General features: G+C 48.2%; 2 protein-coding genes across 2 annotated transcripts in view; one reads left to right on the forward strand and one right to left on the reverse strand.

Annotated features, from left to right (window-relative positions):
• Positions 1-848: 848 nt before the first annotated feature.
• TIMM22 (translocase of inner mitochondrial membrane 22) lies at positions 849-5651 on the reverse strand. The gene is made up of 4 exons (XM_083588063.1): positions 5370-5651; positions 3108-3304; positions 2243-2315; positions 849-1360 (listed from the first exon to the last, which is right to left on the reverse strand). The coding sequence occupies exons 1-4, from the start codon at positions 5614-5616 to the stop codon at positions 1284-1286; spliced, it is 594 nt and encodes a 197-aa protein (XP_083444189.1). The 5' UTR covers positions 5617-5651; the 3' UTR covers positions 849-1283.
• Positions 5652-5833: 182 nt separating this feature from the next.
• Positions 5834-23635, forward strand: part of SPECC1 (sperm antigen with calponin homology and coiled-coil domains 1) — a 108508-nt gene continuing 90706 nt past the window's right edge. The window contains exons 1-2 of the mRNA XM_083587549.1: positions 5834-5995; positions 14837-14950. The gene's annotated coding sequence lies outside the window, so the exon portion shown is untranslated. The remainder of the gene's footprint in view (positions 5996-14836; positions 14951-23635) is intronic.

Here is a 23635-nt window from a genome sequence, read left to right on the forward strand (position 1 = left end):
TTCCTTTCAGTCTAGCATGGAAAGAAGCCCCTCACCTTGAACCAGTGATGCTAACTGAGCTTCTCTCACCTCCAAAGACAGAGCCGGGCACATTCAACACCAGCCTATGCACTGACAAGCTATAACTGCCTAGTTTAAGTAGATCATCAAGAAGTCCCACCTACCTGCTGCGCTGCCTCACTGAAGTCCTCTGGAGACCCCCAACAGTGCTGTACCGGAGTGGGGGGATGAGAGGTCTCCCTGATGTAGCACTGCAGTTCATAAACCATCCAAGTTCTTTGGTGTTTTATTTCACTTTCTCTTTTAAGACGCTTCAGCCAGTTGGAAGCTTGAGCTCTCCTGACAAGCATTTGTAACATCTGCAGGGGACAAAGCCCCACTTTTTCTTGGTCACTGGCAGAGTCATCCTCGCTTTTCTCCTAAAGTCTCTTCCCATAATATACTGTAGAAGGGAGAGGGGCCCTAGGTTACCAAGCTTAGTGTGGGAGGCAGGAGAGCTGCTTCCAGCTTTACACTGCCTGTACCCAAGAGAATGTACTTCTTACTATCGTATTAACAGGAATCTACAGATAGCCTCACTACTGGATCCTTCTAACCCAGTACACCGTTTCCAGCAGTAACCAGCCAAACGTCTCTGCAATGTGCACAGGCAGGGAATGAAGGCAACAACCCTCCCCTGCTGTTTGGCGTTCAAAGGTATACTGCCCCTGCAAAAGGAGGTTCTATGTAGTGAACATGACTAATAACTGTAGAACGATCTCGCCTCAATGAATTTGTAGATGTCAAGCTCCATTTCAGACACCTAATTTAAATTTGATATCCATTGACAAACAACTAACCACAGCATCTAGGAAATATTGTTCTTGTTTCATTAGCATCAAACACTTGACAAGGCCTGGAGTAAATTAAATCTTTCAATTTTCTCCTGTATCCGACATAGTCATGAAGCTACGAGCTTGTGTTTGTAAGCAAGTGCTGACACGCTGTAACAGCTTTTATGCTTGCCACAGCAAATGCATGCACTTAGCAGAAGGAGTTGAGAGAATACAGGCAGTCCTTGGAATTAACACCTAGTCGTACCTCTCCAACGATGTTTGAACAACACTTTGCTTAGATGACTCGCTGACTCTGCCCACGGGCTGGATGCATATCCTGTTTTCTAGGACACAGCTCTCAGAAACCTTTCCCCTTTCCTTAATCTGTTGTCAGGAACAGGAAAGTGAGTTGGGCCAGCTGTCCTGCACAGTTCACACCAGAAGGTTCCCATTCATTGGCATCAGCTGCTACCGTAAGTAGTAGTCAATCACTGCAGAGAATGCAGCAAAACCCCCACAGCCAAGGACCCCGGCTTTCAGGCCAGCTGCAAGGCAAAAGGAGAAGGCAGTCAGCACAACAGCACATAATCAAGTTTCTTTCCTGTAGCTAAGCCTTTATTGTTGGCTGGAAAGCAAAAAAGATCACTTCCACTAGCAGGTTTGGTCCCAGCCCCTTGTAAAATATTCCTTTTATTTCAACCCTACAGAGGATGACCTGAACCAGGTCCTGGCCCTAGAAACCAGAGCACTCAGTAAGATCAGAAGCAACAACTCTTGGCTGCAAACGCAGAGATGGGATTCAGGTAGTGCCAGCTGTCTTTCCTTCTCAAGGAAGTTTAAACCAATCGGACCCAACATAACAAGCTTAGCTAGAAGCTGTTCAGAAAACCATTTAATGCTCTTAGGGAAGATTAACACTCTTCAGTGGGGAAAACACCACCTAACTGAGCCATAGCATCTACAGTGGCCACAAGTCAGCTTATGAGGACAAATCCCTGTATAAACAGAAAAAAGCACCTGTCTGTCAGCGGAAGGTCATCAGAGAAAGAATAAGACAATTCACCTTCAACAAGCAGTTCCAGCACCTTGGAGCAGGTGCTAAGACTAACAGCACAATTCTAGCCATGTCTACTACAGTAAGTCCTACTAAATTCAGTGAGGCTTATTCAAAGTTAAATAGGGCCAGGATTGTAGCCAGGTGTGGGCAACTTGTGGTCCCCCAGATGCTGTTGAGCTCCAACTCCCATCAGCCATAGCTGCCACAGCCTAGGATAGGAGAGGTGGGAGTTGCAGTCCAACATCCTGCTCTGTGCTATGGCTCATATTACTTCCTGGCCATAACATTTAGGAGCAGTACAGCCTGCAGCATTCTGTCTTTATCAGGATCCAAATGAGCCCAGCAACTGCTCAACAGCAACACGACTCACCCCGAAAGCCAATGGCCCCTCCAGTAATGCACCCACTCATCACGCTGTTCTTCCAGTCAGTCTTGCCTCGATACTAGGGAAATGAGAAACACAACATCAAGACCAGCCACATGAACCTCTGCATACAGCACCAATTCTAAACCACTTAGGCCCCAGATGTCTGAAAGACTACCTCCTTCTATGGACCCTCCTGAGTGTTATTATTGGCAGAGGGTGCCCTCTTGGTCCACTGCCCTTGAAAGTTCAAAGGGTGGGGTGGTATGGGAGAGGGCAATTTCTGTGGCAACCCCTAAGTTGTGGAATTCCCTCCCCACAGAGGTGAGCCAGGCACCTTTTGTATTTATTTCATACAATTTATATACAGCTCGATTGTAAAAAACCAAAACCCCAACCCTCAAAGCAATCGTCATAAGCTTTCGTCATATGCTGAAAATCCACATCTTTCAGGACCCACCCTATTCTTGTGACTAATTTATCTGAAACTGTTTATAATATTTTATCTTGTATAAATAGTTGTATCTGGCCCAGGGCACCTAAGAAATACTGTAATAATCAATCAATCAATCAATCAATCAATCACAACAGCAGCAGCAGTGCTTCTTTTGTACTGTTGAGTGGGGAATAAATCTAGCGGCTTGAGATGAGAACATGAGAGTTCCCCTGTTGGGTCAGGTCAAAGTGGCCAACTAGATGAGATGCCCTGGTGGGAAGACCAGAGAGATATTCAGGAGTGTCATGCATACAGTCCTACTGAAGACTGTGGCTTTAAGCTTGGCATGAATGACAGCTTACGGTGTAAGATGTTATATTTAAATAAGAAAATCATTACAAGAAACCAGCAGATCAAAGCCAGAGAGTTACTCACAGACTCCACCAGGCATTCAGTGCAGGAAAACATGGCACCGACAATGGCAAAATTCTTGGCGTAGGACATCCCTCTTTGCCCCATGTCTTTCAAGACTTCTTTGGCTGTTGGCGTGCGGTATGGATCCTTGGGGTCAAACCCCACATTGGTATCGATGCCGGCCGTGAACACACCAAAGGCACCTCCCAGCACGAATCCTGCCAAGTAAACAGAAAAGTTGGCAAGGCAATTAGCAGGGTGACATGCTCCAAATTCCATTTCAGTGTTGTTTCTCAGAAGCTTCCTCATCTCCTCAATTTCAGGCCACACTGCTCGGACACATGAAATCAGGGGAGACCTGTGGCCCATCTAATTCAGCATCCTTTTCTCACAGGGGCCAACCAGATGCCTCGATGGGAAGCCCATATGCCAGCGACATTGCTAGCTGCTCGGGTGCCCGGGGTGGCACAAATGCCCTGCACCCGGGGGCGGGGCAAGCTGGGGCAGAGCATGATGTGCGAAACCTCCACGGAGTCTGCAAGCCCCAAGTTGCTGTTTTGGGCAGTGCGGAGCCTGCAGGTACCCAAGCCACCACGTCACTCCCCAGGAGAGATGTGTGGCTTGGGCGCGCTGCAGGTCAGGCTCCATGGTCACTCCCCTCAGTGATGACATCCAGGGCGGCCCACAACCCACTTCCTACGCCACCGCTACAAGCAGGACCTGCGTGCAACAACACTTCGCTCCCCACTTCTGTTTCCCAGCAAACTGGCAATCAGGGCCATATTGACTCCGACAATGGAAGGAAAATATAGCCATCAAGGTTAATAGCTACTGATCACCTTTACTTTCCATGAATCGGTCTAAACCTCTTTTAAAGTCATTCACTTTGGTGTCCATCCCTGCCTCTTGCATGCGTGAGTTCCATAGATTATCTATGTACTGCATGAATAAGCCATTTCTTTTGTCTGTTGTGAATCCTTCAACGCTCAGCTTCATTGCATGTCCCTGAGTTCTAGAGTTATGAGACAAACGTTTCTCTCTCCACTTTCTCCATGCCATGAATTATTTTATCTATCTTCTTTCATGTCTCCATTGACTCTCCTTTTCTCTAAACTAAAATGTCTCAAATGCTGCAGCCTTTCCTCATGGGGCTGTTGCTCCATCCCCTTGATCATCTTGGCTGCCAGTTTTTGAACCTTTTCCACATCTAAAACATCCTTTTGAACCATACACAGTGCTCCAAATGTGGTCGCACCATAGATTTGCATAAAGGCATTATTATATATACCCAACATCCTGCCACTTAATGCTTTGCAGCTGGTGAACCCACTAAAGAAAAGTGCATTCATTAAATGTTTAATAAGCAAGTGCACAATTCTTCATTACTATTATCGAGCTCTAAGTGCTTTAAAGTGCCATACATATGCTTTTCTATACCACTAAAGGCTCAATAATAGCAAGGACTTATTTTTCGGCGGCTTCCAAATGGGCATGGCTTTATAAATGACACTGAAACTCTCCCGCTTCTTTATCAGCCACAAATATATTGTGGGCCTACAGGAAAACTTTTAATAGGTCTTGCTATGCCCTCGCTAATAATAATTTACGCAGTGCTCTTTTTACTTGTGGTCGTTCTTGCAACAACCCTGAAAAGTAGGTTGGTTCTTCATAGCCCCAAGTTGTAGAAGCTGAGAGATGCAATGGTATATAGAATAAAATATATCCACAATGATTGTTATTAACCACAAATATATTGTGGGCCTGCAAGAACGCATTTTCGCAAGGCTTGCTGTGCCGTTGCTAATAAGCATTTTATGCTCTTTTCCCTTGTGGCTGTTCTTGCGACACCCTGCAAGGTAGGCCAGTGCTTATTAGCCCCAAGTTGTAGAAACTGAGAGATGCAATTTAGTTTATTATTATAAATTTTTATACCCCAGCAGGATGAGCAGGGTATAAATAAACATTATTATTATTACTATTATTATTATAACTCTCAGATTTTACAACCTGGGGCTAATAATAAAAATTAGAAATTCAAAATAATAAATTTAAAGTAAAAAAAACACAGAATAATTTAGAATAAAAATCCACATTGTTATTCACCACAAATATAGCTGCACCGACGCTAATGAGCATAACTGGCGCATGCGCTCTTCACTTAAGGTCTTTCTCACGACAACCCTGCAAGGTAGGCCCAAGAAGAAACTTTTCGCAAAACCAAAAAAAGAGACGCCCCCCCACCAAACGAAACCCCTCTTTCCCTCCCTTCTCACCACGACCTACCCCCGACGCAGGCCAGCGCCGCCTTAAAGCCGCAGCTCTCCATGGCCCGCTCGACCATCTTTTGCTCGGGGCTCTTGGCCGGCGCCGGGAAGCCCCCAAGGGCGGCCGGGTCCAAGGCCCTCGCCTGCCTCGGCCCGCGCTTCTCGCCCACCAAGTGCTCCAGCAAGAGGCTGTACTGCAGCGCCCCGGGGGGCACCGCAGCTTCGTCGGGCCTACTCGGGCCCGTGGAAGATGAGGCCGCCGCCATAACTGTCCGTTCCCCGCCTCAGAAAACCAAGACTACGGCTCCCGTCATGCCTTGCTCCGCAGCGCCCGGCTCTTCCTATAGGAATCGTGCTGCCGAGGCTCACGGGAAATGTTGGCCGCTTGGCGGTTTTTAAACGCAACACTGCGCAAGCGCCGCCTCTCACGCCGCTTGCCTCCGCCGAAACTACGACTCCCGGCATGCACTCCAGGCGCGTCGCTCTGTGGGGATGGCCTTAAGCAGCATGGGACGTGTAGTTTTCTGGGGGCGGTGAAAGAGCTTGACTTGCGCGAGGTGGCCCCCTGCCGGGCGTGCTAGGAGCCGTTGCATAGGAGAGAGTTTGCAAAGGAGGACCAGACGGGAGCATCTTTGGAAGGGACAGGTAAGGGTGCTCCAGGTGAGGCAGGCCTAGAACTAACAGGTCCTTGAGGGTTGCTGCTGGGGGAGAAAAGAGGCACCCGAACTGTGTAAAGGGGCTCCCTGATATTGCAGAGGGGGGCTGAATTATTATACCATATTATATATTCAATTAATAATTTCCTTATTACAATGCTGTATTGAGGGGTGGGTGGAATTGTCGAGGCTGTGCCTTGATTGCCAGCTGACCAAGTGTTTCAGCCATTGCACAAATCGGGAATTTGAATAGTTACTTTTTTATTTATTACTTTTGTGTCCCACCCTTTTCTCCAAGGAGCTCAAGGTCTCCCTCCGGCCCAGCTCCCCACAACAACCCTGCGAGGTTGGTTAGGCTGAGAAGCAGTGGCTGTGGCCCAAGGTCACACCCAGTTAGCTTCATGGCCGAGTGGGGATTTGAACCCTTGTCTCCCAGGCCCTAGCATGCCACTCTGACCAACTATATCATACTATCTGGGTTGTGCTATTTTTATCTGACTCTCCATTCAGTGTGGCTCCTCCACATCCCTCAAGTGTCCCAAAAACTTTGCCAGCTTTACTGTACATCTTGACTCCATCTCAGGCGCAAAATGTCTTCGGCCACCCCTGGAATAGCAGGTTTTCATAGTGCACTTGTTTTCACATTGGGGAGTAAGCAGATGTTGTAGGCTTTTGAATTGCCTGCCAAACCTATTTAACCCAAGGAAATAGCGTGGAATGTGATGGCTCTTTCTCCAAAATGCCTCCCGCATCCGTCTCTTGTGGCACCAACAGTTGCAGGTGCTTCATTCTGGCTCATATTTCTTGTCTATCTAAGCCAATATTGTCCACTCTAACTGGCAGCAGCTTCTGATCAGTGCCGGCCCTTCACATTAGGTGTGAAGATTTGATGTGAAGTTTAAAGCTTCGTAAGTTCAAAAACATATTGCTAGGTAGGTTCCATACTATGGTGACATGGTAGAAGGTTATAAAACTGTACATGGGAGAAAGTGGAAAGAGAAATATTTTTTCTCCTTCTCTCATAACATTTGAATCTGTGGGCATCCAATGAAGCTGAATGTTGGAAGATTCAGGGCAGATTTTAAAAAGCTTATTCACACAGAGCAGTGTTTAACTGTGGAACTCCCTGCCACAGGAAGCAGTGATGGCCACCAACTTGGATGGCTTTAAAAGAGGATTAGACAGATTCATGGAGGGGAGTTTTATTGATGGCTAACAGCCAGATTGGCTATGCTTTGCCTGCATGGTCAGAGGCAGGAATGCTTCTGAATACCAGTTGGTGGGACCCTCAGGAGTGGAGAGTGCTCTTGTGGGCTCTCTGATCCTGCAGGCTTTCTCGGTGCTCATATTCCATCGCTGCACGTGTGACTTTTTCAAAGAAGTGTGTATTCCATTGGAAAGGGTTGCTGTGTTACATAATTCGGCCAGTGATGCTGCTCTAATGTGACATTTGCCTGCTCAGCTTGGAGAGGAAAGGAACACTGTTCCATCACCACGCTTGCTTGGAACTGCTGGTGAACCTGTCCTCCGTTCGCAAGCCTGGCATGCTCCTACCCACCCTGTGCAGAAGAATGATCGTTTCTCTTCCCTGCTCCCCCTTTAAATATCCTGTCACCATAGCGACTGCTGGAACAGGGTGCCTCGCTGGCAGGCGGGTGCCAGCCTTCCCTGAGCGGCTATGGCTGTTGCGGCAGAAATAATCGGTTTGCTATTTTTAATAAAGTGTGTTGAAGGAGGCGTGATTGACAGCTTGGCCCAGGGGAACCATCGCAGGTGGGGAGGAGGGAGGTTATCCCTTAAAGCGAGGGGGGCGTCGCTGAACCGTGAGTAAAACGGAGGTTATGGATTGGGGCCTGGGGCTCATCGGTGGACCATGTGCTCTATGCATGCAGAAGGCCTTCGGCGAACAAGGATATGGCAATAGAAGCAGAGGAGCTTTTTCAGCCCGGGGCCACATTCCCTTTCTGGGGGCCACACGCCAGAGGTGACAGTTGTAATTTTTAGCTTTGTACTTCAGGCTAGCTTCCACACACTCTTGCACACCTCTGCTGGGAGGGTGTTCCACAGGGCAGGTGCCACCACCGAGAAGGCCCTCTGCCTGGTTCCCTGCAAGCTCACTTCTCGCAATGAAGGAACCGCCAGAAGGCCCTCAGAGCTGCATCCATACGAACACTTGTCTGTCTCTCAGCCCTGGATGTCTCCCTAAGCTCTTAATGCTCAAGTTCCCCCCAGAGAGGTGGTGCTTTTGGTTATGCAACAACGCTGATCCCTCTCTTTCTCTCCCTGAGCAATCCAACTCAACTCTCTTTCTCTCTCTTGGGACTTTCTGCTCTCCATATGCCCTTGGATATATTCTGCCTGCCCACCCCTTGCCAATTTCTCCTGTTTCGTGTCTTTGCTTGCTCCACCCACGCGCCATGCCCACTGCGTCGGCGGGTCCGAAATCCTGAGGAATCAGCAGTTCAGCTTGTGCGATGACGCAGGGGAAGCCGGCTGACGACTCAGCTGTTTTCTTTTCAGCTGGGCCTGGACCGCTGAGCACCCTCGGAGGCAGCCACGCTGTCAAACTTGGCAGGATCCGCTCCCAAAGTTTCCTCGCATCAGTAACTCCAGGCAGATCTTATTCTGTAGCCCCTGCTATCTCTACATTCCTTCAGGCCACAAGGACTGGGAGTGGATAGTTTATTAGTGGTATTTACAGCCCCAGCATTTAGCCCTCAGAACGGCCTGTGGTTTAAACTGGACTGTTGCCTCGTCTTCTGCCAGCTCGGAGGCTTCAGTCAGAGAGGGATCAGGGCCTTCGTCTCGCCGTCTAATTATGGGCCTGTCCAAACATTGTGGCTTCCTTTTCTTTCCCTTGTGATTATGGCCAGTGTTTCTGAAAAGAGTCCACGTCTCCCTTCCCTGCCAGCGTCCCTCAGTTTCTCTTTCTGTGAGCTAAGCCTTGAGTGGGCAGAGCGGCTTCCTGACCCTCCCCGCTTCTGTGTTGTGAATCCAGCAGGCATCAGAAGCCGCCTTTTATACCAAATCATCTTCTAGTCTAGATTCTCCACCTTCATCCCCCCCTTTCTTTTTTTAACTGGAGATACTTTCAGGAAATTGAACCCCGGGCCATGCCAGGCAGGCACTCTGCCTCTGAGAAACAGCCCTGTCCCGTAACAGCACAGTAAGTGGCCTTATGCTGTTTAATAAATAATAATAAGAAGAAATAATACATTTTTATTTATACCCCGCCCTTCCCGGTTCAGAAAACCGGGCTCCGGGCGGCTAACAACAAATTTAAAACACTTAATTGATGCAACAAAAAAATAGCATAAAATACAGTATAAAACACGTATAACAATAAATTCAGAACTCAAAAATCAATTTAGAGGGGAAATCCATCCAATAAACATTAGACCTGGGCTAGCTGGCTAAATTAGTCCTATTTGGGCCAGCAAGGAGACCAGGGGAGAATTAGCTGTGGGATCCCAGAGCGGGTAATCTTCATAAAAAGGGGAGGAAGGGGAATAAAAGATCAGGCTAAGTTCAAGTTGAAAGCCAGGTGGAATAGCTTCATCTTACAGGCCCTGCAGAAGGCCCTGGTCTCATGGGACAGAGCATTCCACCAGGTCGGAGCCATCACTGAAAAGGCCCTGGCCCTGGTGGAGGATAATCTGACTTCCTTAGGGCCCGGGACCTCTAAACTATGATTATTCATGGACCTTAAGGTCCTCTCCGGGGCATACCAGGAGAGGCGGTCCCATAAATACGAGGGCCCTAAGTCCATCTAACTCAGTATTGTCAGCACTGACTGGCAGCGGCGCTCCAGGATTTCAGATTGGGGTTCTCTCCCCCAGCCCAGATCTTCAGACAAGGGGACATTCCCAGGTTGAACCCTGGGACCTTCTGCGTGCAAAGCAGGCGCGGTCGCACTGAGCTCTTCCCTTGGGAATAAGGGTTCTAGTCCTCATGGTTCCTAGCGTGAGGCGGATTGAATCGGAACCTAGGAAGCTGCCTTATACTGAGTCGGGCCATTGGTCCATCTAACTCAGTGTTCTCTATGCTCTGCTCTCCCGGGTTTCAGCTGGGGGTTGATCCCGAGGGCTTTCTGTATGCATAGCAGTTGCTCTGCCACTGAGTTGTGCTCCTCCTTCTGCCTCGTGGGCGAAGAACACCCTGCTCCTTAATTCTAAATATGCAGTTGCTCAGTTTGGAAGGAATGGCATGCCTCCATTCTTTGGTCATCTTACACCCTATCCCAGCAACGATGGATCAGGCAATTAATTAATTTGTTGGCCACCCGATACAGAGCAGCTTCTTGCAATCAAGCTTGCTTAAAACGGCCGCCCATATTTAAGAGATCGTGGCATAAAACGCCACCCTCTGCAGGGCGAGCAGTGACGGACACATAACAGCAGCTAGTAATTTTAACAACTGTTTTGTGTGTGTGTGTGTGTGTTTTAAAAATGTTTTTATATTGCTGCACACTGATGAGAAGGCAATGTATGAATACTTTAATGACAGAAATACCAGATCAGATCATAATAAATAATCACAGAGACTGGATTGAGTGGCAATAGCTTCATTTTGTTTCCTTGCACTTGAGGGACGTCCGCAAAGCCAACAGATTCAGTGTGCAAGCTCAGAAGGAAAAGGGGAACAGTCTCCAGATGAGCGGCTTCTTCTTTTTGCCCCTGTTTTTCAAGCACTTCTCTTTTTCATCATTATGATGATGATCATCACTATTATTATTTCTTTCCTCTGGCTTGCTAAGTGCTCTCTTCCTCTTTGGGGTGGGAGGGGAAGCTTAAAAGTGGTTGTGTGGAAAACCACCCTGCGTCCAAAAATACAAGGCTTGGAAAAGGCAGCCAGGAAGCCAAGAGCTGCTTGGCGTTCTTTTGTAACAGCTCCCTTGAGCCTAAAAAAACTGATTTCCTCCCTCCTTGACTTTCTCCGCTGGCAGAATAATGGAAGAAGCTGTTTTCACAAGTCCCTTCCACTGTGTTTCTGTTTAACTGAAGCTCTTAAATTTGCATGCTGCGGGGCAAAGGAGGAGAAGGTGTATGCTTTTTTAAAAAAAAGAGAGAGAGAAACTTAGGTTTCTAGTCCTCATGGGTGCAGACATAAATCTGTTTTTAGCCCACCATCAATTTTAATTACTAATACCTGAGGGGTTGTTTTTAACTGTCTTTTTATTGACAGTTTTATTGTTTTATTCTTTTTGTGGAGTGTTTTGAAGTTTGATCATTGTAATAATAATAATAATAATAATAATTTATTATTTATACCCCGCCCACCTGTCTGGGTCCCCCCCAGCCACTCTGGGCGGCTTCCAACAAAACACTATAATACAATAACCTGTTAAATATTAAAAGCTTCCCTAAACAGGGCTGCCTTTAGATGTCTTCTAAAAGTTTGGTAGTTATTTTTCTCTTTGACATCTGGTGGGAGGGCGTTGTACAGTAGTTTGTTTTTTTTACAGCCAAGCAGTAGATAAATCTTGTGAAATAATAATAAAATAAAATAAAATTGTTGTACCTTTGACCACAGTACAGTTGACCAACAGGGTGTTGCAAAAACTTCTTTAAAAGGAAACACAGATTTTTTTTCCGCCACAGAAGCCTGCATTTCATCAACTGTACATGCATTCCACAAATTATCCCCACTGGCCCTGTTTCCTGTCACAAGGAGGAGGCAGCTGCTCTGCAAAGCAGGTTGGCATCTTCCCACCTACACCCACCCCCCCAAAAAAAATTCCCTTTCTTATTACTGGGAATCTTATTTGGCAAGCTTTCTGGCTCCTGAGATTTCTCTAGGAGTCGCCTGTCTGCTTTCAAGGGCACATCTGCATCCATGAGGACTAGAAACCTGCAGAGCGTCCCCTTTTAAAAACACAACAGCAGAGCTTAAATTCTCCGGAAAGCGTAATTCTGCTCATTTTAACTGTTTTTAAATAGTTATGTAATTTTGCAACTGCAAGTCACTTGGGGCTTCCTTTGGTGGCAGTGATGGGCAGAGGCTGATCTACACTGTGACCAGTCTCCTTAGGTAGTTCGTAGAATCAAAGAGTTGTAGCCTTGGAAGGGGTCCCAAGGGTCATCTAGTCCAACCCAAGTCCAGATTGGCTGTTGTGTGTCTTGGCTTCCCTGTTCCTTTTTCACCTCGCCATCCGTGCTCTCGTTTCAATCACAACTTTGCTCTTTGGCACCACAACTTGCACAGCAGCGAGGGGTCCCAGAAGGACCCCTTCTTACTGTTATTCCTTCCTGCCTGATGCTCTGAGCAGCTCTGGGAGATGGCTGGATATAACCTCACCCTCTCTGTTTCCCACAATGCCCCTGGTCCGGCATCACCCTGAGGAATTGTGGGAAGTTTCCTTGTCACCTTGTTGTTGGCCTTTTCTGAGACTGGGGTGGGGGAAGGGAGACAGGCTTCAGACCCCACAAGAGGGGTGGGACCTCAAACTCCACCCTCCGCCACAGGCCCTGATCCGCATCCCGCCCCTCAAGCGCCCCAAGTGAGGAGGTGAACCCCCCACCAAGAGGCCGCTCTCCCCAGAGATCCCTTGAAACACAGAGCCTTGGGGACAACCCTCCACTGTTGCTGATCTTCAGAGAGTTGGTGCAGGCCAGGAGCACCAGAGGAACTTCTGCCTAGCACACGGAAGCGCCTTGGTTCTTCCCAGCCTCTCCCTTGGTCCAAGAGAGGGTACAGTGGCGCCTCTTGCTAAGCCAGCCTTGGGGAAGCTGACTAGGGAGGAATCGGCTGGCCTGTTTATAGCTGTCCACCACATAATTGTGCACAGCTGTCTGAAGTTAAGCCCTCTCCACACAGGTCCCTTGCTGTCTTTTTTAGCATGGAAGCTAGCAATTTTTTTAATAATTCGAGAGAGCGCAAACAGCCTGGCATGATAGATGGAACCAGCTGCTCTCCGGGACGCAGTGGTGAGAGGGAGATAAGATGTCCTTTTTTGAGTCTGGAGTCTTATTTAGGGTCGGAATTAAATACAGCCAAGGAAGGCGTGTAAGCTCAGAGGCAGAGTGCCTTATCTGCCTTCGTTCAGAATCATGAGGACTATATAATAATAATAATAATAATAATAATAATAATAATAATAATAATAATTATTATTATTATTATTATTTATTATTTGTACCCCGCCCATCTGGCTGGGTTTCCCCAGCCACTCTGGGCGGCTTCCATAGAAAACCAAAAATACACTAAAATATCACAGATTAAAAACTTCCCTGAACAGGGCTGCCTTAAGATGTCTTCTGAATGTCAGGTAGTTATTTATCGCTTTGACATCCGATGGGAGGGCGTTCCACAGGGCAGGCGCCACTACCGAGAAGGCCCTCTGCCTGGTTCCCTGTAGCTTTGCTTCTCGCAATGAGGGAACCGCCAGAAGGCCCTCGGCGCTGGACCTCAGCATCCGGGCAGAACGATGGGGGTGGAGACGCTCCTTCAGGTATACTGGGCCGAGGCCGTTTAGGGCTAGGATCTTGGGACAGCTCAGTAGCTGAGCAGCTGCTTCGATGCAGAAGCCTGCAGGTGTAATTGCCAGGCAGGGCTAGGAAAAGGGGCAACACAGGGTCCTTGCTTTGTAGAAGCACCTCTGCCAGCCTTCGGGCAGCCGGCCTTGATCTTGCCCGTTGCACACATTAATCGGGATCTGAGCGCCGGACAGTGAGGTCAGCAACCTGCTCCTGTGCTTTTGCGTGCCTACGCAGAAGAAAAAAATTCTCCTGCACGCAGAGCCTCTATGAAGCTATCAAGGCTAGGTATCCTTTGGCTAGGCCTATCCTCTACGACTTTGACATCCTGTGGCAATGAGTTCCACAGGTTAATCCCACCCTTGCGTGCAGAAGCACTTCCTGCTGGTCAGTCCTGAATCCAATGGCCAACCTGGATCTCTAGCATTAGAAAAGAGCGAGGGGACCTCCATTTGCTCTCTGCCTCTCCAATACATTTGTAATTGCATGTGTCTCTATCATAAGAATACAAAGCTTTTCAGAATCTTTTTCCCAGCCCTGCCTGGGATCGAACTTGGCACCTCTTCTGCATGCAAGCCATGCCCTCCCCCCTTTGCAAAGGGAATCCGTTGCCATGTTCATCTGAGTCACCATCGCTGAGTGTGTGAGACACAGAGCAACGCTTACAGGAAACCCAAGTGCCTGCCCTCTGCACCAGGTTATAACAATTATCCTTCTGGCTTTGCCTTTGTCTTGCTGAGACCACCAGTGGCCCTCGAGGGTGTCAGACAGAGAAGAGTCCTTTGGATCTGGGACCTAAGACCATAACAAGAGCCTGCTGGGTCAGGGCAGTGGCCCAGCCAGTCCAGCATCCTGTTCTCCCAGCGGCCACCCAGATGCCCGTGGGAAACCCACAAGCAGGATTCGAACACAAGAGCAACTCCCCCTTCCTGCAGTTTCCAGCAGCAGGTATTCCAAAGCATTGCTGCCTTCACTATGGAGGCACAGCCTAGCCACAAATTTGCCTCTTTTAAAGCCATCCCAGTTGGTGGCCATTCCTGCCTCCTACTGGAGCAAGTTTAATTTTGTACTGCATGCAGAAGTCCATCCCTTCCACTTTGCAGAAATCTACCCCCGCCCCCGAAACTCCTCTGGTCCAGGTAGGCTCCCTGGCTGGTCCTCCCCCCCCTTCCTCGCAGCCCGCTAGTGAGCTGCCTTCTGCCTGTGTGTGTATGTGCGTACTGAATGCCAAAAAAAGAAAGGGAGGGGAAAGAAATGGAACCACCACCCTCGTAAGCTTCCGTCTGTGAATCATTTCTCAAGCAGCCTCTCTCTCTCTCTCTCTCCCCTTCATTGCAATGTGGTTTTCCGACCAGAGAAGCTCCACAGAGTTCTGCATTCTGAGTCTGGTGTGCAGATGCTGCTCAGGCGAGGCTGGAGGCGGACGGCACTCCTGTTGATGCAGCAAAGAGCGCGATCCCACGGCACAAGTGAGTCCCCCTCTCCGCATTTTTAAAATGTTATTTATCGGCAGGGATGGAGAGATGCATCTCTCCCTCTTTCTCTCTCTCTCTCTGGCCCCCAATGTGTTTTGCCAGCTGGTGGGGATTCCGGGATGCTTTAGAAATAGCCCCCTATGGGGCAACGGGGTGGGGAGCTGGACCGTACGTTCTCCCCCCTCCCCAGCCTTTTGAGCCAGCACCCTGCCGGAAAAAGGCTGCTCGGCTTCTGCTTTTTCCGAGACCTTCCCGCGCCCTTCCGCTGGATTGCAGAGAGAGAAGACGTGGAACGTGGCTTCCCTTTTTCCTTGCAGAAGCTGACACGCTTTGCAAAAAAATAATATTATTTCACCTCCCTGTGTCTCCTGAATCTAGCAGAGGCTCCTGTGCATGCATGTGTGCTTAGCCGGATTAAAGGACCTGCTGTGGTTGCTGTCAGTTGCTCCCCCCTCCCCACCTCTGCGGAGTTTCCTTAGCGACAGAGACGGGCTGAGCGTCTCTCGGCTTCGTGCAAAAGCATCTCTGGATCAGACCATCTCAGCCTGGCTTTTGCCTCTCCAACAGAGCCGGGCTGGCGCTCCTGGGAAGCCCAGGGGCACATATGCAGCATGTCTCCCCTCTTCCACTCCTTTTTTTACTCTAGCATCTGGGGGTACACTCTCTCTGCACCTGGAGGCTCCACCTGAGTTTGGCTTCTCCCTCCCCTGGAGTTTGCTTAGCAACAGCAACCCAGGAGCGTTCTCCAGGGCTGCTCTGCTATGGATTGCCTGGAATGAGGAAGGCTGAGAGAAGACAGGTGGCAGTAGTTTTAGCTCAATTCAGGAGATGTAGCAGGTGCCCTGCAGGAAGAAGGTTCCAGGTTCGATCCCCAGAAAGGACCAGAGAGGGAGGAGGGAGATGGGGGGTAGGAAAACCTGTCTCTGGCATGGCAGAGATTCTGTCTGCAACAGATGACATTGAGCTTCATGAATAAACATAGTCTGGTCCGAACATGGGAAGCTGCCTTCTGCTGAGTCAGACCACTGGTCCATCAAGCTCAGTATTGCCAGCACTGGCTGGCAGCGGCGCTCCAGGGTTTCAGAAGGAGGGACCATCCTGGCCCTGGGATTGAACCATGCAGACTCTCCCCGTGACCTACAGTCCTTCCCCTAAAAATAAAATGAGATTCCAGGCCTTGTGTTGAAGAGCTGGTTTAAATGAGAGCATAGGAATCTGCCTCATGCAGAGCCAGACCAAATAAAAACAAAGCACAAAGTCCTTGTGGTTCTGAATTGAGGGGCTGATTCGAAATACAAACACAGGGAGGTGCTTTACACTGAGGCAGAATGTTGGCCCATCTAGCTCAGTATTGCCGACACTGACTGGCGGGAGCGTCTCTCCAGGGTTTCAGGCAGGGAGTCTCTCCCCCAGCCCTACCCGGAGACGCCATTGGGGATTGAACCAGCGACCTTCCGCATGCAAAGCAGGTGCCGTACCACTGAACTACAGCCCCATCCTCCATAGTCTGCAAAATAACTAGTTTCCAGGGTTCCTTTTGGGGGGAAGCCCATCACCCCCAGATCTCAAGGGTCTCGTGTTCTCCTTGCTCCCGCATGAGGCAGTGACAGCCACCAACGTGGATGGCTTTAAAAGAGGACAACACACATTATTTTAATGTTGTATTTTAATCTTGTTTTTAAGTTGTATTTTTATCAATTGTTTTTATTTTATTTTTTTAAAATAATATTTTATTAAAATTTCAAAAAATTACAGAAATAAGAAAAAGCAATAAAACAAAAAATACAAAATACTGAAAAATTAAAACAAATAAAAACAAATCAGTTTTTCCATATCATATCTTTCATTTGCTTGTTTCCTTGACCTCCTCACACCTCCCTTTTTTGTATTCCAGTTCAGTTAGTTAATTCAGCAAATCCTTTCCATCTTTGTTTTTATCTTAATCATTTATCTTAATATATTGTAACTTTACATTCTCACCTATTAACAACCCATTTTTACATACTCCTTTATAACATTACTGCTAAAACCACATAGATTCATTCCGACATCATTCTAACATTCATTAATTTTGCAATATTTCCGTAAGTAGTCTTTAAATTTCTTCCAATCTTCTTCCACTGACTCTTCTCCCTGGTCTCGGATTCTGCCAGTCATTTCCGCCAGTTCCATATAATCCATCACCTTCATCTGCCATTCTTCCAGGGTGGGTAGATCTTGTGTCTTCCAATGCTTTGCACTAAGTATTCTTGCTGCTGTTGTAGCATACATAAAGAAAGTTCTATCCTTCTTTGGCACCAATTGGCCGACCATGCCCAGGAGAAAGGCCTCTGGTTTCTTCAAAAAGGTATATTTAAATACCTTTTTCATTTCATTATAGATCATCTCCCAGAAAGCCTTAATCCTTGGGCACGTCCACCAAAGGTGAAAGAATGTACCTTCAGTTTCTTTACATTTCCAACATTTGTTATCGGGCAAATGATAGATTTTTGCAAGCTTGACTGGTGTCATGTACCACCTGTATATCATTTTCATAATATTCTCTCTTAAGGCATTACATGCTGTAAACTTCATACCTGTGGTCCATAACTGTTCCCAGTCAGCCATCATAATATTATGTACAACATCTTGTGCCCATTTTATCATAGCAGATTTAACCGTTTCATCCTGAGTATTCCATTTTAACAGCAAGTTATACATCCTTGACAGAGTCTTAGTTTTGGGATCTAACAGTTCTGTTTCCAATTTTGATTTTCCACCTGGAAGCCAATTTTCTTGTCCAAATTGTATGCCTCCATTATTTGATAATAATGAAGCCAATCTCGCACTTTGTTTTTTAGTTTTTCAAAGCTCTGCAATTTCAGTTGATCTCCCTCTTGTTCCAGAATTTCCCAATATTTCGGCCATTTGGCCTCCATATTGAGCTTTTTCTGAGCCTTCGCTTCCATCGGTGACAACCACCTTGGGGTTTTATTTTCAAGTATTTTCAAGTAGGTCCTTATATCTTGTCCAGACGTTAAACAATGCTTTCCTGACAATATGGTTTTTAAATGCTTTATGCGCTTTGACCTTGTCATACTACAGATATGCATGCCACCCAAATACATTGTTAAAACCTTCTAAATCCAAAATGTCTGTGTTCTCAAGAAGCAGCCATTCTTTCAGCCAGCAAAATGCAGCTGATTCATAGTAAAGTTTAAGGTCTGGCAGGGCAAATCCACCTCTTTCTTTTGCATCAGTTAATATTTTAAATTTTATTCTGGGCTTCTTGCCCTGCCAGACAAATCTAGAAATATCTCTCTGCCACTTCTTGAAACAGTCCATTTTATCCAAAATTTGCAGTGTTTGAAACAGAAACAACATTCAGGTTGCGGGATTCAAGTTGAACAAGTTAAAAACCAAGGTTTTAGAGAAAAATCTAACAGAGGTTGAGAGAGAGAGGTTTCAGAAGGAGACAGGATTAACATTGGTTAAGAGAGTGAAATACCTGGGGGTTAATACGACTGCTAAGAATGTGAATTTATTTAAAGATAATTATGAAAAATGTTGGATGGAAGTGAAAAAGGATTTAGAAATATGGTCAAATCTGAAGCTTTCATTGCTAGGCCGTATTGCTGTGATAAAAATGAATGTATTGCCAAGAATGTTGTTGTATCAATTGTTTTTATACCTGGTGTTAGCCGCCCTGAGCCCAGTCTTGGCTGGGGAGGGCAAGGTATAAATAAAATTTATTATTCTTATTCTTATTCTTGGAAGAGAAGTCTGTTGATGGCTCCTAGACACAGTGGCTGTGTTCTGCCTCCACGACTGGAGGTAGTAAGCGCTTCTGAACATCAGTTTCCTGGGAATCGCAGGTGGGGAGAGCTGCAGCGGATGCCCAGGTCCTGCTAGCTTGTGAGCTTCCCGTGGGGTGCAGTGGGTCAGTGCATCTGGCTGTTAACCAGAAGGTGGGTGGTTCGAGCCCACCCTGGGGGTTGGACTAGATGACTCTCAGGGTCCCTTCCAAATCCATGATTCTGGGATCACGTCACTTCTAGGATTCTATGTGCACCTGCTTGACCATTGTGGGAACAGGAGGCTGGCCCAGGTGGGCCACTGGCCTCATCCAGCAGCCTCGACTTCTTCTGTCGCGTTCCCAATGGCAGCAGGTGAGAAAAGGTGTGGGGGGGTATATTGCAAAAGCTGCAGAACTGAAGGCAGGCAGGACAGGGAACCGGCCAGGCTGGCTTGGGGGCTGATGGGATTTAGAGTCCAGCAACATCTTCAGGAATTCCCCTTTGCTGTTGAACGGGTCACAGCACATGAGGAGATTCCTTGTGTGGGCAGCAATGCCTGCCCTCTCCTGTCAGCCACAGATGGCAGCTAATACGAGCCTCCATGTGTAAGGGCAGCGCCCCCAAGATTGCCAGCCACCGTAGGAGAATATCCAGTGACTTCACATCTGGCTGTTGCGCTCCCCAAATTCGCCTGCTTGGCTACTGTGGGGAACAGGATGGTTGTGAATAGGGGGGCCTTTGGCCTGATCCAGCCCAGGCACTTCCAATGCTCTTATTGCACTGAGTGAAAGGAGGAGGGGCTATTCACCTCCCCACCCACTCCTCAAATCATCTTTGTTTCATAGTTTTGCCCCTTCCAGCATTCTTCGGTTTTTGGATGCATTTTATTATTACATTAGACCATCAGAAGAGAGCCTGGGTGCGGGATCAGGCCCATCTAACGCAGTATCCTGTCCCCACAGTGGCCAACCAGATGCCCCAAATGGGACCTCAGTGCAAGAGCAGCTCTCTGCCCACTTGCGATTTCCAGCAACTGGTATTCAGCACTGACTATGTCTCCTAGAGCTCTAGGGATCGTCTGGCGAGATCGATTGGCAGAATAATAGAATATTAGATTTGGAAGGGACCCGCAAGGGTCATCTAGCCCTGCCCCCTGCAGTGCAGGAGTCGCAGCTGAAGAATCCCTGACAGATGGTCATCCTGTCTCCACTGGAGAAGATTCCTCCATCATCTGAGATAGTCCATTCCACCCAAAAGGAATAGGAAGGAGAGAGGCCTTTTCCTTGTGATGTATTAAGATTATGTAGAAACCTGGGTTCAAATCCTGTATTCACCCACAAAGGTTCCCAGGTGACCTTGGACCAAACCTCAACATTTTAACTTTTTATTCATATGTGTAGTGAGTAGGGATGGGGGAGAAGAACTCAGTTGGGTTCTCATTTTAACACAAACCCACCTGAACCAATAAAAGGTAAAGGGACCCCTGACTCTTAGGTCCAGTCGCGGACGACTCTGGGGTTGCAGCGCTCATCTCGCTTTACTGGCCGAGGAAGCCGGCATACAGCTTCTGGGTCATGGGGCCAGCATGACTAAGCTGCTTCTGGTGAACCAGAGCAGCGCACGGAAACGCCGTTTACCTTCCCGCCGGAGCAGTACTTGCACTTTGACGTGCTTTTGAACTGCTAGGTTGGCAGGAGCAGGAACCAAGCAATGGGAGCTCACCCCATCGCGGGCATTTGAACCGCTGACCTTCTGATCAGCAAGCCCCATACGCAAACCCAAAAATGTCTCTCTTCTGTGTAATCCACACTATTCCCAACTTTGCGGTCCTGTTCTCCAACCAGAAGTAATTGCCGTGGGCTATTGCAGCGGCTACTGGGATAAGTGTTTGTGGAGTGTTGTTCTCTTGTGGGCAGGCTTGCCAGACCTCCTGATGTCTGAGTCGCTGCTGCATCCCATGGTGGAGATGGGTAGGAGCGATGCAACGGCAGTGCAGTTCAAATGTGCCAGCAGGAGCATCGCCACTACCCTGCTTCCTCCAGGTATGCAGCACCAACCAGGTCGGTGGGAGGTCAGGTACGAAGTGCAGCCTACCATGACTTACAACGGGGCCTTCTTAGTGGTGGCACCCCAATTGTGGAATATCCTTCCCCGGCCACTTTGAGATTGGGCTGGTGCGACATGGACTATCTTTTGGCACCAGGTAGAAACATTTATCCCCCCCCCCACGTGTTTTGAGTTGTCAGCATCAGCCTATGCTGTGTAGAAGATGCAACAGATGAATATATTTTTGATGGGTTGGTTTTGATGTAGCATTTGGATGCAGCGACCTTCCTTGAGTTCTTTGTATGATAAAGAGCCGTAGCTTCATAGTAGAGCGTTTTCTCTGCATTCAGTCCCTGATGGCATCTCCAGGTCAGGCTAGTTGAAACTCCCTGTCTGTAATTCAGGAGAGCTGCTGCCAGTCAGTGTAGGCAGTACTGAGCAAGGTGAACAATGCTTAGCTAGAAAACTCTGTGAGACTGCCCGTGTTTTGGATGCTGCAGGGTCCGGGTTCAGTCTCCAGACTTAAAAAAGCATCCAGCTCACAGACTCAACTATTAAACCACCCCTTAATTCAGAACCATGAGGACCAGAATCTTGCTAGATAGACCAACGGATTTGGCTCAGTAAAAGGGCAGCTTCCTGTTTAAGGCTGTGGGGTATATGCAGGTAGGATAGAAATAAATACTGCCTGAAAAGAACTAAGGATTTACTTTTAGCACCGTAAACAATAATTTTCACACACTTAAATAACCAACGAAAATGACATAGCCGTTCCACTTAAGCCCACGTTGCCCCAGGGCCCATTCGTCACTCTGTCCTGCGCAGGGTGTCACGCTCTTGAGTCCCAGGGGTTTGCGAGTTATTCTGCAAATATATGGCAGGTATACTTTTAAAAACAGCAGTAAATCTAGAGAAGCTCACCGAACTGGGGGAGCTTCTTGCAAAAGCTCGGCTTTTCATCACTCCTTCCTCCTCCTCCTCCTCCCCACGTGTCAGTGAGTTCTGGCTGATGCATCCCGACAAATCTTCGCACACAAAAACTCCTTTCTGTCCCTCATGGAATGCAAGGCTGCCGTTTGCCAGGAAATCTACAGAGCCAGGGAGGTGGGTGGAGTAAAGTTTCAGATCCAGCTGAGAGATAAGAGGGGGCAGAGCCTGGCTGCTGCAGGATCAGGCCCAAGGGGGCCTGCCCAGTGCGAGATCCTGTTCTCACAGCAGCCAGCCAGATGCCCCCAATGGGAAGCCTGTGAGGAGGACCCAGGGGCAACACAGAACCCTTTTCCCCATGTGCCCATAAACTGGTATTCAGAGAGGCAGACTGCCTCCATCCCTGGGGGTAGATTGTATGGATGCAAAAGGCCTCTTGGATTTCTCCAAGAGTGGGATGGGGTGTTCAGAAGCTCACTGGTTTCTGCGTGTGGCTGGGGAGAAAGCGGGAGAATGCTGGCATCAGGGTTAGGCTGCAATGAGATTGCAAACTGGAGCACTAACAAAGGCAGACTCTTGTAACTGTTGGGCCAGGGCTGGCTAACCCAGCTCCCATCATTCCTTCATGTAGTATCCAAGTCAAGGGAAGTCATAGTCCAGGGATCAGCAAACTTTTTCAGCAGGGAGCCGGTCCACTGTCCTTCAGATCTTGCAGGGGGGGCGGACTATATTTTGGGGGGGAAATAGAACGAATTCCTATGCCCCACAAATAACCCAGAGATGCATTTTAAATAAAAGGACACATTCTGCTCATGTAAAAACACGCTGGTTCCTGGACCGTCTGCAGGCCAGATTTAGAAGGCGATTGGGCCGGATCCAGCCCCCGGGCCTTAGTTTGCCTACCCATGTCATAGTCCCTCTCCTGCCTTGGTCAGGCCCCACCTGGAGCCTTGTGTCCAGTTCTGGGCGCCACAATTTAAGGAGGACGTTGAAAAGCTGGAAGGTGTGCAGAGGAGGGAGACCAGGATGGTCAAGGGCCTGGAAACCAAGCCAGATGAGGAAGGGTTGAAGTAGCTGAGTATGTTTAGTCTGGTAAAGTAGAGACCGAGAGGAGATATGATAGGGATCTTCAAATTTCTCAAGGGCTGTCACATGGCAGAGGGAATGAGCTTGTTTTCTCCTGCTCTGGAGGGCAGGACTTGAAACAAGTTGCAAGAAAGGAGATTGCGACTCAACATCAGGATGAACTTTCCGACAGCAAGAGCTGTTCGACAGTGGAATGGTCTCCCTCAGGAGGTGGTGGCTTCTCCTTCCTTGGAGGCTTTTAAGCAGAGGTTATGCTTTAGCTGAGAGTCCTGCATTGCAGCGGGTCAGGCTAGAATCTACCGCTCTGTCATTCTGTGATCCCTGACCCTCAGCCATGCTGTCTGCTGGGAGTTGGACTCTGGCAGCACCTGGAGGGCCAGTGCTGCCCCAACTCCACTCTGCAGCTTCTGTTACCTTTCTGGACCTCTAGCTGTCTCTCACCTTCTATCGAGCTCGGGGGGGGGGGGGGGGGAATTAACGCATACATGCATTGGGATAACTGGGAAATAGGCCTTGTTGCATGCCTTGTTGTTGTTCAAGAGGTCTGTGTTTCCTTTTGGGAATGCGGCACAACAGAAGCTGGGATGTCTTTAGGGTGCTTCTCGGTCGCTTCACTGCCTCTCAACACCAAACTCTGGCTTTGTCCTTCTAATTAACCTGAATTAGCAAGGCCCCCCCCCCCCGCATTTTGCATCTCACTCAGAGCCCCTTTCCTTGGCTCTCTTAATGGCCCATCACCCAAGCGATCGCCTCAATGCAGGAAGCTAGTCTGGCTTATATTCGAACACTTGCTTGATCCAGGAGTTAGAAGGATCTTGCATACAGCCTCCTCCCCCTCCAAACT

This window comes from Podarcis filfolensis, assembly GCF_964270895.1.
Source record: "Podarcis filfolensis genome assembly, chromosome: 15".
NCBI lineage: Eukaryota > Metazoa > Chordata > Lepidosauria > Squamata > Lacertidae > Podarcis > Podarcis filfolensis.